We start from the raw sequence: 12,879 nt of genomic DNA on the forward strand, positions 1-12,879 counted from the left end.
GCACGAAAATTTATGTGCCACACAGGCGAGCATGCACATCGATTTGAATTATTGTTTACTTATTTCTCACTCTGTCTGCAACATGATTATTGCTGCGTATATTTCGATTAAATACATTAAATCATTGACAAAAGATAATATTTCGTATAAAAGTATGTTTTAAAATGAATTTTAATCCCTACTTTATAATTCATTATTTTAATTTTTATAGGAAAAAATAAGATTTTATATATATATATATATGCTTAGAAAATTTTTTTGCTCAGAATCTGCTCAGCAAAAATTTTTTTTGCTCAGAGAAGTATATGTTTTGCTCATCTACAAAAAAAAATTAGAGGGAACATTGGGCGTGACATCCACTCTACATTTTTAAGTTACTTAATAAAATTAGATATAAAGTTATTAAGGTGACAACCCCAAAGATAAATATTTTAAACTTGAAAATATTACAATTATATTATTTTTAATAATCTACTATAAATCATATAATCTGTATTAAATTTTGAATAGCTGAATGTTAGTTTTCTATATTTTCAGGTACAAAATATTAAACTTAGAATATAATTAAGAAATCTTTAACAATAAACATTAGTCTTGAAGTAAAAAAAAAATAATAATAATAATGACAACTCAAATACTTTCTAGTAATCTAACTCAGCTTTAAGAGAAAACTAATAACTGATTTATTTTAAGACAAACCTTACAATTAAAAATTAAATTAACATGATAATTTTAATGTCTAATTGTTAGGTAATACTAAATTAAAGCAAGTGTCGATATCGCAAACTGTGTATGAACTGGCAACCCCCATGTAAGATTGCTTGAAACAAGAAAAGACCTGTTTTCAGTTTCACGCCAAGTTATGGATGTGTGAACAAGTGCATGTATAGTCTTACATTAGAATAAAGTTTATAAGTTAAAGGACTGCCTCATCATTGTTCTAACACTAATTTTCTCCTTCAATATTTTAAGAGTTAATTTTTAAATAAATCAAGACTTTTCATGTATTAAAAAAATGAATTCTCAAATAATTCAATCCTAAAAAATATAGGATTACTTACAAAAATCAAAAACTATTCTTTTACTAAATAGTTTTGAAATGAACCATCATCATCAGAATCTATAAATAGTAAAATAAAATCACTACTTAAATTCTAAAAACTTGTAAGATCAAAAATTTTTTTTAAATCAAATTAAAATTATTGTTATTTTCAAGTTAATAAGTTTGACTGTACTTTTTTTTTTTTGCTTAAATGGAATTACAATGATGATTTTATTTTATTGTTTATATATTCAAATGATAAACGTTATGAGGAAAATATATGAGGAAACAATATTTTTTAATTTCTATAAGCTAGTTTGCAGTTTTAAAACATGAATTTTAAGTTTTTAATGAAAATTATTATATTCATTTATATTTCATTATTCAATGTATGTAAAAATTTGTTATTTAAATTATATATAAGAAATTACAAATTTAAAACTTTTGTAGTAAATAATATCTTACTTCTACTAGTGCTTCTATTGCAGTAAGCTTTTTTCCATCATTTGGAGTTTCGTATGATCCAACGCAATGTGCTCTGACAATCTGATCTCTGTTTTCTTTACAATGTTCCACTAGATTGATCATCAATCCTAAAGACTAGAATAAATTTAATTCAGAAAATTTTTTAATTTTATGAAAAGTCAATATTTATAATAATAAAATTTATTTTCTAAACAGCTATTAATTTAAAAATTGCCTTAAAAAATCAATCAATCAATTTTAGATAATATAATATTTAGTTATACACACAAAATTGTCCCAAAGTTCAAATTTCTTTCTTTCTTTCTTAAAACACATGTAAATTAAATAGGCAAAGGTAAGTCAAATTTATAGTGTCCCTAAGTCTGGAACCAGAGGAGTTATGTTAATCTTTGTTATTCTTTTACAGGTAAAGTATGGCACAGAATAAGGAAGAATTCAAAACAAATTCAAGTTATTTTGATAGATAACACTTGCAGTTAGCCTAAAGTCACAAGAGTTTAACAGGCTGATTCCAGACCATTCCACTTCTCAGTAGGAAGCAATCTTCACAAATCTGAAGGTGAGAGTTTAGTGCTCAAATTAGACATCAGCAACCCAAATTATGAATTGTTCAATGACTTAGGAAAAAAATTGCATTGAAGTCTCCCCCTTGCCAAACTTAAGCCATTTTTTGATGCAGATAAAATTAAAAAATGCCTGCTTGAAACAAGAAATGCATTATATGAGAATTTAAAAAAAATGTAATTGAAACTATTTCATATTCTGTTATCTACATCTTCCAAGACAAGAAATACATATGTATTGACAGAGAGGCATCATATTAGTTCAAAGGCTTAGTTCAGCAAAAGATGAACAACCTAAATGCAATGAAATTGATATCCTATCACTGCTTCATCTATCAAAGTGTGTTATGCAACAAACTAAGTCTCAATCTAGAAAGTACATAATGTCTTAGTCTTAGGTTCTGTGCCAAGTTGCACACTGGGCAATCAGCTTTATCTAGTGAATGTGGTCAGCTGCAATGGTTTCACCATCATCTCATGGAATGCCAATCTTCTTTATATGTTGAGTGCCAGATTGTGGTCTATCTTGTTCCCCCTTTTCACTGCATGGTTACCATTGAAAGGCTATTTTTGGTAAGCATTTCCCTGGTAGACGAAGTACATACATGCCTGTAAAATACATTCTATGCTCTGTAACAATGTCCTGTAGTTCATGTAGGCCACTTCTTCTGAGGACTTCCTCATTTGTGATATGGTCACATCATGTAGTTCTAAATATCCTTCAAAGACATTGAGTTTCTGGGTAATATTCTCTGCATCTTTCCATGTTTCACATGTGTATCTTAGTCACTGTACTGATTGCTTGTATGGACCAGATTAAGCATAGTCTCTGAAAGATGGCTGAGGCTTTACCAAGTTGGCATTTTATATCAGTTCAATGCCTCCATCTGGTGATAACATGCTACCAAAATAGCAGAACTCCTCCACTTCATTTGTTGTTTGACTCCCAACTGTGATTTTTATTTTTGTTTGCCTATTTATGAACATTATTTTTGTTTTACAACTGCTAATCTGCAATCCCACCCTTCCAGTCTCATATTCAAGGCTTGTGGTAATACTCTGCATCTTTGGTTGAGTTTCTAATATCAATGTAATGTCATCAGCAAAGTCCAGGTATGTAAGTTGCATCTGTCCACTTCATGAAATTCCTGCAACAGGGATGGCAATTGCTTGCCTTATTTATGACAGTTAAATTTGTAAACACAATGCAGAAGTTATTAAAATAATGAATTTCATCTGAGCTAAATTGTAACTTAACCACTGAAGTTCAAGTCATTTCTTGTTGAAACTAATGCTCAGTACAACAATTTATTGCACTATACTGTACAATGTAAAATGGTTGAGCAAAGGCAGTGTTCTATAAAGATTTTTAGGATGTATTGGAAAAAATAAATTATTTCTCTCCAACTGAGTTCTAATGGCAGAACTAAACTGCTTATTTTTTCTGCGTTATAGTTCTGCCATTAGAACTCAGTTCTTTTCTTTAATATGTAATTTAATATGTTTTTTAACCTGAAGCAGACCTCTGAATACAAGACTGAAAACATTTGTTTTGATTAAACTTTTGCTGGAAAAGTGTGTAAGGTGTAGTGTTATTGTTTGTTTTTAGATTGTTATTTTATAAACCAATGCATCTTGAAGGCATGTTTTTTATGTAAACTTATCACACTGGTGTTGATGGAGTATAACAAAACCAGACACTGTGTGGAGATAATTTTCTAAACTAATTAAATTGTTTAAGAGGGAATATTTCAATTTTCTTGTGTGTCTAATGGCTTTCTTCAGACACACTATTCTAACTGTCAGAATGATCAAAATACATTGGTTTGGAAGACACAATCTAAAAATAGATGATGGGTAGAGGCCCTGAGAACAGCATTGTAGAAGAAAGTCCAAAACAGTAAACACTCACATAATTTGAATCACTAGTTTCTTATACAGTTTGACTGGAGTAGCCAGTAATATGTTATATCCAACTAAAAACAATAATTATGAACAAAATACAAATTAAACCACATTCCAGTAGAAATGTTTAAGATTTACTTGATAAACATTTTCAATATCTTTCAGCTATCACCAGCTAATAGCTTATACAAAATCTGTTTAAAAGAAGAGACCAGACTTTTGTCATAGCGCACAAACCATCACACCAATCAAGTTCAAGCAAGTGGTGCCACCTAGTGGCAAACTTTGGTAACACAATACCACTGTGAGTCATACTATTCTGATCAGTTGGTGATTTAGAACTGTTGAAATGAACATGTGCAGTCACTGCTCTTGAAATGAATATAAAAAGACTAAGGAGCAACATGTTTGTAAAATTTTGTTTTAAGACTGACAAAACATTACTGAAACATGGGCTTTGCTTCAGAAGGCCTATGAGGAGAACTGTGTGAACCCATTCACAGTGTCACAAGTGGTTTAAGCATTTTAAATCAGGTAGAACATCAATTGAGGAAGATCCATGATAAGGACTACCTTCAACATCAATAAATGATGAAAACATTGATGCAGTTCATTCCGTGATTTGTGCAAATCGTTGTTTGACTATGTGAGATGTTGCTAAAAGAGTCAGCATCAGCATTGGATTGCGCTACAAAATTTTGACTGAAAAACTTTGTATGTATCGCTGCGAAACTCATGCCACATCTGTTGACCAACAACCAGAAAAAGAAAGTGTCATAATCAACCAACAGCTGCTTTATTGTGCCAACACCAACAAAAATTTCATGAAAATCATCATAACACTAGATGAAATTTATAGGGTTTATGACTATGACATAGAATCCACGATAAAATCATCACAATGGGTTGGAGCAAATGTCATTCTAATGGAAAAAAACATGCCTGAGTCAGTCAAACTAGAAGTCTATGTTAATTGTTTTCTTTCTTCTTTTCCTCCTTTGTGCTAATTTCCTTAGTTGTATTCTCTCTTGATATGGTAGCATTGGCCCATATGAAAATGAATATTTTTAGTGTTTCAAGTTTTAAGTATGGTTTTAAGTTGTAGCAATAAATAACATTATATCCACAATATTATATTTTATGATTAAATTATATTTTTACAAAAAGTTGTACAAATTAAAATTTATATAAAATTACTGAGCAAATATATAATTGCCTTGCTTCTAAATAACTAAATTGGAAGTAAATTTAATTTGTCAAATGTAAATAAAGATTTATTTTATTTGATCATCATCTATTAGAACGATCTTAGCAAACTATTCAAAAACTATAGCAACAAAGCACAGTTCCATTTAAAGTGCTTTAATTAAATAATACATTGAGTTTAGGAATACAGGTTTTATTTTTGCTCTGTCTGCCAACAAAGATGTCATATCTTGGATATTTAAATGAGCATCAACCAAAATAAAGTATGATTTATATTAAAACTTATGCAGTTTACAGGGATATTTCAGGGGTAGCCACATAAGTGAGGTTTTACTGAATTATTTTAAAAAGTAAGAACTTTATATAAAAATTCTGGCCATGATGTACAACAAAGTTGAATAAGTATCAAACCCATATGTTAAATCATATCATGAGTTAAATCAGTCATGAGTGATCTGTACCTCCACACCATACAGGCCTGTGAAAGCCTAATACTCAACCACCCTGGGCTGTGGCAATGTTTACAATTTTATTTTCCTGTTTTCTGTCTCATGCCATTTATGTATTTATCCGCTGGAAATTTGTTTTTAGGTGTTATTCTGTACTTGGACTATACAGCAGTGGATATCTATTCTACAGAGATGAATTTACCAGTTGGATAGCCATTTCTGGGTGTGATGAATGCCAGGGAAAGTTTCGTTCCAGACTGTATTGTCTCAATAAAGAAGTTTGGTGGTGATGATAACGTGGTCTGGCTTGGATCTACTTGTTGTTATCAATAAAATAACAAATGCTGTCTGGTATCTGATCATTTGAACAATGACTCACTTCCAACATTGCAGTATTTTAGGGAAGGCCCCTACATCTATCAGCAAGATAATATATCCTGCTATACTATTTAGATTTTGACAAAGTGGTTTGCAGATATGGGTGAAAAGTTAAATTGGCCAAATAAAAGCCCAGATCTTAATCCCAATGAGCATCTTTGGATGGACTGGAGCATTGATTATGTGTATGTGAGAACTGTCCAAGAAACAAAGCTGAACTGGTAGATGTGTTAAAGACCAAATTTCCAGAAAAGTATTTCATTAGATATTCATAAAAAAATTGATGGAAGGTATGCCACAAACTATAAGAGCCATTACAGCAGTTGAAAGTTTCAGCACAAAATATTAGAAACACAATAAATCAATGTTTTTGCTAAAACATTTGTGTCTAGATCAGGGGTGTCCAAACTGTGACCCAAGGCAAGTTTCAATGTGGCCCAATAAACATGTAAACAAAACCAACAAATTATTTACTTATTTATTTATTTATTTCAACAGCATAAACTTAAAAAAGAAGTTTCACAATGCCATAAACCAGGAATGTCCAACCTTTTCGTTTCTCTGGGCCACATTGGAAGAAGTCATAGAGTTTTGGACCACAAGTATATATAATATACTTGTGGCCCAGAACATGTCTAAATTATAGTAATAAGTATTAAAACTTTATCAAGAAAAAGGATATGTTAAAAAATTACTTCTACAGACACTTTCAATTTTTACTTAGAAATTGATAAATTCTAAGTAAAAATTCATTAAGATAAATTCATTTATTATAAAGGTGACAAACAAAAATTTATTTGAAAAACACAAATATTTGTTTTATTTGGGTCTCTAATAAAGAAAAATGATGAAACACCATTATAAAGTGCATTTTTATTCAACTAATATATTTATAAATAATATATAGTCCAAAAAGTAGCCAATACATCAAATTATGTTTTTTATGCCAAACTAAAAAAAGGGTAGCCAAATCTTGCAATGCTGGAAGGAATACTAAATAAAGCTGGAGTTGTAACTCAAGGATTATAGACCCAAATGCAAGGAAAGGAGAGAAAGGACAAAAGATAAAGAAGTGAGGAAGGTTGGAAAATTAAGGGTCAATATTTGCATAATAGAAGGTCTATTTAACCTTTCTCACTACTTTTTATCTTTTGCCTTTCTCTCCTTTCCTCAAATTTGGGACTATAATCCTTGAGTTACAACTCCAGCTTTATTTAGTATTCCTTCCTCATTCACACATTTTCAAGTATTTTAAAATGTTTCTTTTCCACTCAAAAATTCCAGCTTCCTTCTTTTTTGCTTCCTCTTGTTTTTGAACACTTAACACCAACGTATGCTGCCCATACTTCATTCATGTTCTTGTCATTAATGGCCTTCTCCAGTTTTTTTGTTTGCTGCTTCAAACAAAACTTGGCCTGTCACATGTATTTCACTTCTAGTTTTTTTCTGGTTTAAACTCTGCTGCAATGCCATAATATTCTTGTTATGAACAGCTTTCTTTTGGTGTTCTTCAAAATGTTTGTGCTTTCTCTTCTGCTCTTTTTTCTTTTAACTTCTTTTCATTTTCCAATTATTCTTGATAATTTCTATATCTGAGGCAGCTAATTTCAGTAGATCCTTTGTAACAGGTACTGTACAAGGTGTGGGCTTTGGTCATACATGTTTTGTCCCTCCTTAACAATAAAAAGTAAATTCAGCATTCTTTCTGACAATGATGCTATATCAGGAGGAAATGCCCAGTGTGAAATTGAAAATCCCCATTCCACATCAGCATTGCCATGAGAGAGGGTCAATGTTGATTTCACTAATTTGGCTATCTATCACGATCAGAAATGGTTTGCTTTTTAATGCTTCAAGATGTGTAAATATTGATACCAAAATAAATTAATAAATCTGAAATAAACAGATTTCAAATAGTATAAATAAAATAATATTTTATTAATGATTTCATAAATAACTAGGAACTTTTTCCTGCATATGAATAAAAAGCAACATCATTACAATGTTGTTAACCTTTTGGGAAGTGAGTGAAAATTTTTCCCACAAGAAAATGTGTTTTACTTTTTATAACACTTCAAATCTTTTCATTTATTTGGTAAATTTTATATGTAAATATGAATTTACATTTTCGTTTACATTTTTAGTCTCTCAATTAATGCACAATTATAATCGGCTTAAGAGAAGAGATTAAAAATCAGATATTTCATAAAGTAATCACACATTTTATGAACATAATACTTACTACATGAAATAATTATACTTACAGTCAATTTAAACACACATTTAGGAATATATAGATGTGATTTAACATTAACAATGTGCTATGAAATCATGAAAATAACTTTATTCTATTTAACTCAAGTTTATGAAATTATTTAAAGATAAATAAAGTAAAAATATTTTTGTAAATGAAAACTCCATAACCTGATTATTAATTCATCCGAGACTGCATATTACCCAATAAATGAAACTTACTCTAACACCTTGTAAATGTGCAGCCAAATTTATTAACTTCCTAACGTTTTTGGTCATGTTAAAAGACCTTTATCAAGAAAAAACTAAAATTCGAACACAGTACATTTGCATAAACGAATAGGCTTTTTGAATATTTTTGAACAATATTCTATTGAACATTAAGTGTGACATCTTTATCAATAGCTAATATTTAAACATAAAGATAAAATAAAAAGCTTAAATTGATAAAGGTCTTTTAACATGACTGAAAATGTTAGGAAGTTAATAAATTTGGCTGCACATTTACAAGGTGTTAGAGTAAGTTTTGATTATTAATTAAAACCAAACTACCATATTATTGAGCTATAACAAGGATAATTAAATGGTCAGAAATGAAATAATTTGTCTAGTGGTAGAAGGTTATGCCACTGTCTTGTGTTAATTTTAATAATTATAATATATTTTAAATTTAGAAGTGGCAGCAGTGTTGTCAGCTTGAGACATTAGTCCCTCAGTGTAGTGTGTTTTCCCCTGCAAAGAGATTTTAGGGATTTTCTTAGAAAAAATGTAGGGATGCTTAGAATACTCATTTTTAATCCCTGTAAAAGAAATGCAACTCTGAAGAAGTAGATTTTGACTAATAATGACAATATGGCATGAGTACATAACTTTACTCAACATCGACTTCTGAATTTGTAATGAAAGGGATTTTTTAAGTGCATGAAGATTTTTTACATATGTGAAAGGAATTTTTGTTTCCTATAACCTAGCAACACTGAGCAGCAGTTGCAGTTTTGAGTCCCACTCAGGCCAAGTGTTTTCTTCCAGAAAATTCTAGTCTGATAGTTTGGCAGATCATTTGGCTTTAAAACTATTTTTGATTGGTCCCACATCATTCTAATTAAGCACATGGAAATAACCAAAAAAGTGAGAAAATGACCTGAAAAGTGAGTAACTCCCAGGCCTGCATAATAGTATATTTTTATTCTCATTACGATTATTTCAAATATTAATTTTATAATGCAAACTGGAATAAAATTATTGAGATTTTAAAAAAATATCTGGTATCCAACTTCATTCCAATAAGTTTTGTTCTATTCTATACATATACATCTAAAGGAGCACAGTAAAAATCAAGCAAGAATCCATCCTCAGGAGCCCATCAAAAGGTTCCTGAGGATAAATGGAATTAGAAAGCATAAAAATTGAATTTTGTTGTTAGATATACAACATTAAAGTATTAATTTTCTTTTACAACTTTAATTTTTTGGCCACTCAGTGTATATTATTAACAAATTTTGAGACATTCCTGAATTGAAAGTAAAACATGTCCGACAGTCATCTAGAGTGACGTAACAATGAAGAGTTGCTTATATAAGGAATGCTCAGCTTTGGACAACATAGGTATCATGGAAGTTAATGTCAAAATAGGTAAGATGAAAGCTTCACAACCAACAACTGCCTACCCTTAACCATTAACCGGTGCGAAATTCTTTAAAATCGGCAAACGTTTTCGATTCCCCTCCTGGGATCTTCTTCAGGCTTACTTCTTTATATCTTTCGTTATAACCGGATTCTATCCGGTTATAACGAAAGATATAAAGAAGTAAGCCTGAAGTAAGCCTGAAGAAGATCCCAGGAGGGGAATCGAAAACGTTTGCCGATTTTAAAGAATTTCGCACCGGTTAATGGTAGGCAGTTGTTGGTTGTGAAGTTATACAACCCGGTGTGGTAAGAAAGCATATTAAGTAAGATGAAAGATTTAAGTAACCTTAAACGAGGGATGATCATCAGCGTAAGAGCTAGTGCCAGCATCTCTGAAATGACAACTCTTTTAGGATTTTCTAACCCAACAGTATCTAGGGTGTTTAGAGTGTGGCAGTTGAAAAAAACTTCAAGCAATAAGGANGTAAGATGAAAGATTTAAGTAACCTTAAACGAGGGATGATCATCAGCGTAAGAGCTAGTGCCAGCATCTCTGAAATGACAACTCTTTTAGGATTTTCTAACCCAACAGTATCTAGGGTGTTTAGAGTGTGGCAGTTGAAAAAAACTTCAAGCAATAAGGACAATTCTGGTTGAAAAAGGCTGTTGAACGAGAGAGGTGAAAGGTGATTAGCACACATAGTCTGCAGCAACAGAAGGGCAACAACATGACAAATTACAACTGAATTCAATGCAGGTGCATCACAAAGCATATTCTAATGCACAACAAGACAGACTTTGCAAAGGATGGGCTTTAGCAGCAGGAGACCATCAAAAGTGCCTTTGGTATCACAGAAAAATAGGAAAAGGTGTCTGTTGTGGACCAAGGAATGACAAAATTAGTCACTCAAGGACTTGAAAAATGTAGCCTGGTCCGATGAATCTCATTTCTTGCTCCATCATGCAGATGGCAGGATCAGAATATGGCGCAAACAGCATGAATTTATGGACCCCTCCTGCCAAATGACAACTCTTCAGGCTGGTGATGGTGGAATTATGTTGTGGGAAATGTTTCCTGGAGTACTCTGGGTCCCTTGATATTTGTGGACACGTCTCTGAATAGCACAGCTTACCTCAACATTGTTGCTGATCACATACACTCGTTTATGGCTGTAATGTTCCCTGATGGAGATGGTCACTTTCAGCTGGACAACACACCTTGCCACCATGCTTGATCGGTCTCAAATTGGTTTGAGGAACATCAATCAGAGTTTAACCTGCTTCCATGGCCAGCTCAATCCCCTGACCTCAACCCTACAGAGCATTTGTGGGACGAAGTCAAAAGATCACTTCAAAGCTTGGAAATGCCACCATCCAATTTGACCCAACTTAGAGATGCCATTATGTCAGCATGGGTCAATATTCCTCAGCAACGGTATCAGCAACTTGTTGAGCCCATGCCAAGAAGAATATTAGCTGTAATCAGAGCTAAAGGTGGACCAACTCGTTATTAGAGGGTGTATCTAATTTTTTGCCACTCAGTGTATAATTAGTCTTATCCTAGTAAAATTAAAGTGCTTTTTGGGCTGCAATTTGAAAAAATTGTAGCCCAAAATGCACTTTAATTTTAACCTATAAATTCTCACTGTTGTCTGTCCATCCAACTATCTTTCCTTAATCTCAAGAACAGAGTTAGATAGATAAAAGACGAAACCAGACACGGAAACCTTAGGGCCAGGAGCAGTGGCGTAGCTAGGGGACAGGGGAGACCACATCGGGTGTCACCCATTTAGGGATGGCATCCGACTGTGAAAAAAATAAAAACTTAAACAAACCATCGCAATGTTTTTCAACAATAAATCACTTAGGCTTGAAGCCATTTTAACCAAGATATCTATATTAAATAATTTAATTTATTAATCGTGATAATTTATAAATGAATGTAAGCTACAAAATAAATAATTACGCCAGATTAAAATGTTTACAAGTGGCAGTTATGCAATCACTACAGTTTTGCGAATTTTTATAGGTGGCAATACTGATGTATGGTTATGATTTATTTGTAATTTATTTCGTAAATCTAAACTTATACATTGCGACATCGATATACCATTCAAGTTGCTCAAGTGCAAAGATAATATGATTCAATAGTGCTTTATAAAAGAGTTGAAAAGATATCTTTCAAAAAAAAAAAAAAAAAAAAACAAGGTAAGTGGATTGGACAGTTCAATAATTTTTTTGGAATAATCAATAACAAATAAATGCAAAATCTGAAGACAGTTATTGCAAAATCGATCGATAACTGACTGCAAAAAATAAATAACGTAGAGAAATTCAAAAACACCTTTTTTTATATGTTTTGACTAGTAAGTAATTTTCTTTTTGTTTGAAGTCAAAATTTTCATATTGAATTTCTCAGTTACTTCTCAGATTTCATTCAGTCGTCGATTCTATTGAAACAGTTTTTGGATAAGAGGCCACCCTCACATAACTAGTGTTGCCAATCATAAATTTTTTTTTTCAAAATTAGGATTTAAATCAAAAATCTGGTTCGAGGATTACTAAAAATAAAGATACAGTATTTTTTCAATAATACTCGTATAACCTGAAAAAGTATCGTGCAGTTACTAAATGTGATTTTGTTAAAAGAGGCTGTTTTTGGCAGAAACATATTTAATAACTACACGATATCAGGTTATAAAAGTATTTTATTGAAAAATACTGTATCTTAATTTTTAGTAATCCTCAAACCAGATTTTCAATTTAAGTCCTAATTTTGAAAAAAATAATTTATTATGATTAGCGGCGCTAGTTACATGAGGGTGGTCTCGACGGTGTATTTATTCGTCAACACAGTGTAGTATACATATGTATCCTACAAATAAATATATTTAGAATTTATGATGTCAATGATACCTACTAACTGAAAATATTTTTTATAGTACATGTACCAAATACCAAAACGAAAAAT

General features: G+C 31.4%; 1 protein-coding gene across 1 annotated transcript in view; it reads right to left on the reverse strand.

Annotated features, from left to right (window-relative positions):
* The window catches only part of LOC111636889 (wings apart-like protein homolog), a 53,254-nt gene extending 51,569 nt beyond the window's left edge, over positions 1-1,685 (reverse strand). Inside the window, exon 1 of the mRNA XM_023382281.1 lies at positions 1,508-1,685. Within this exon, the coding sequence (XP_023238049.1) occupies positions 1,508-1,630 (123 nt within the window). The 5' untranslated portion in view covers positions 1,631-1,685. The remainder of the gene's footprint in view (positions 1-1,507) is intronic.
* Between the last annotated feature and the right edge of the window lie 11,194 nt (positions 1,686-12,879).

This window comes from Centruroides sculpturatus, unplaced genomic scaffold, assembly GCF_000671375.1.
Source record: "Centruroides sculpturatus isolate CEXI.00-Female unplaced genomic scaffold, Cexi_2.0 scaffold1079, whole genome shotgun sequence".
NCBI lineage: Eukaryota > Metazoa > Arthropoda > Arachnida > Scorpiones > Buthidae > Centruroides > Centruroides sculpturatus.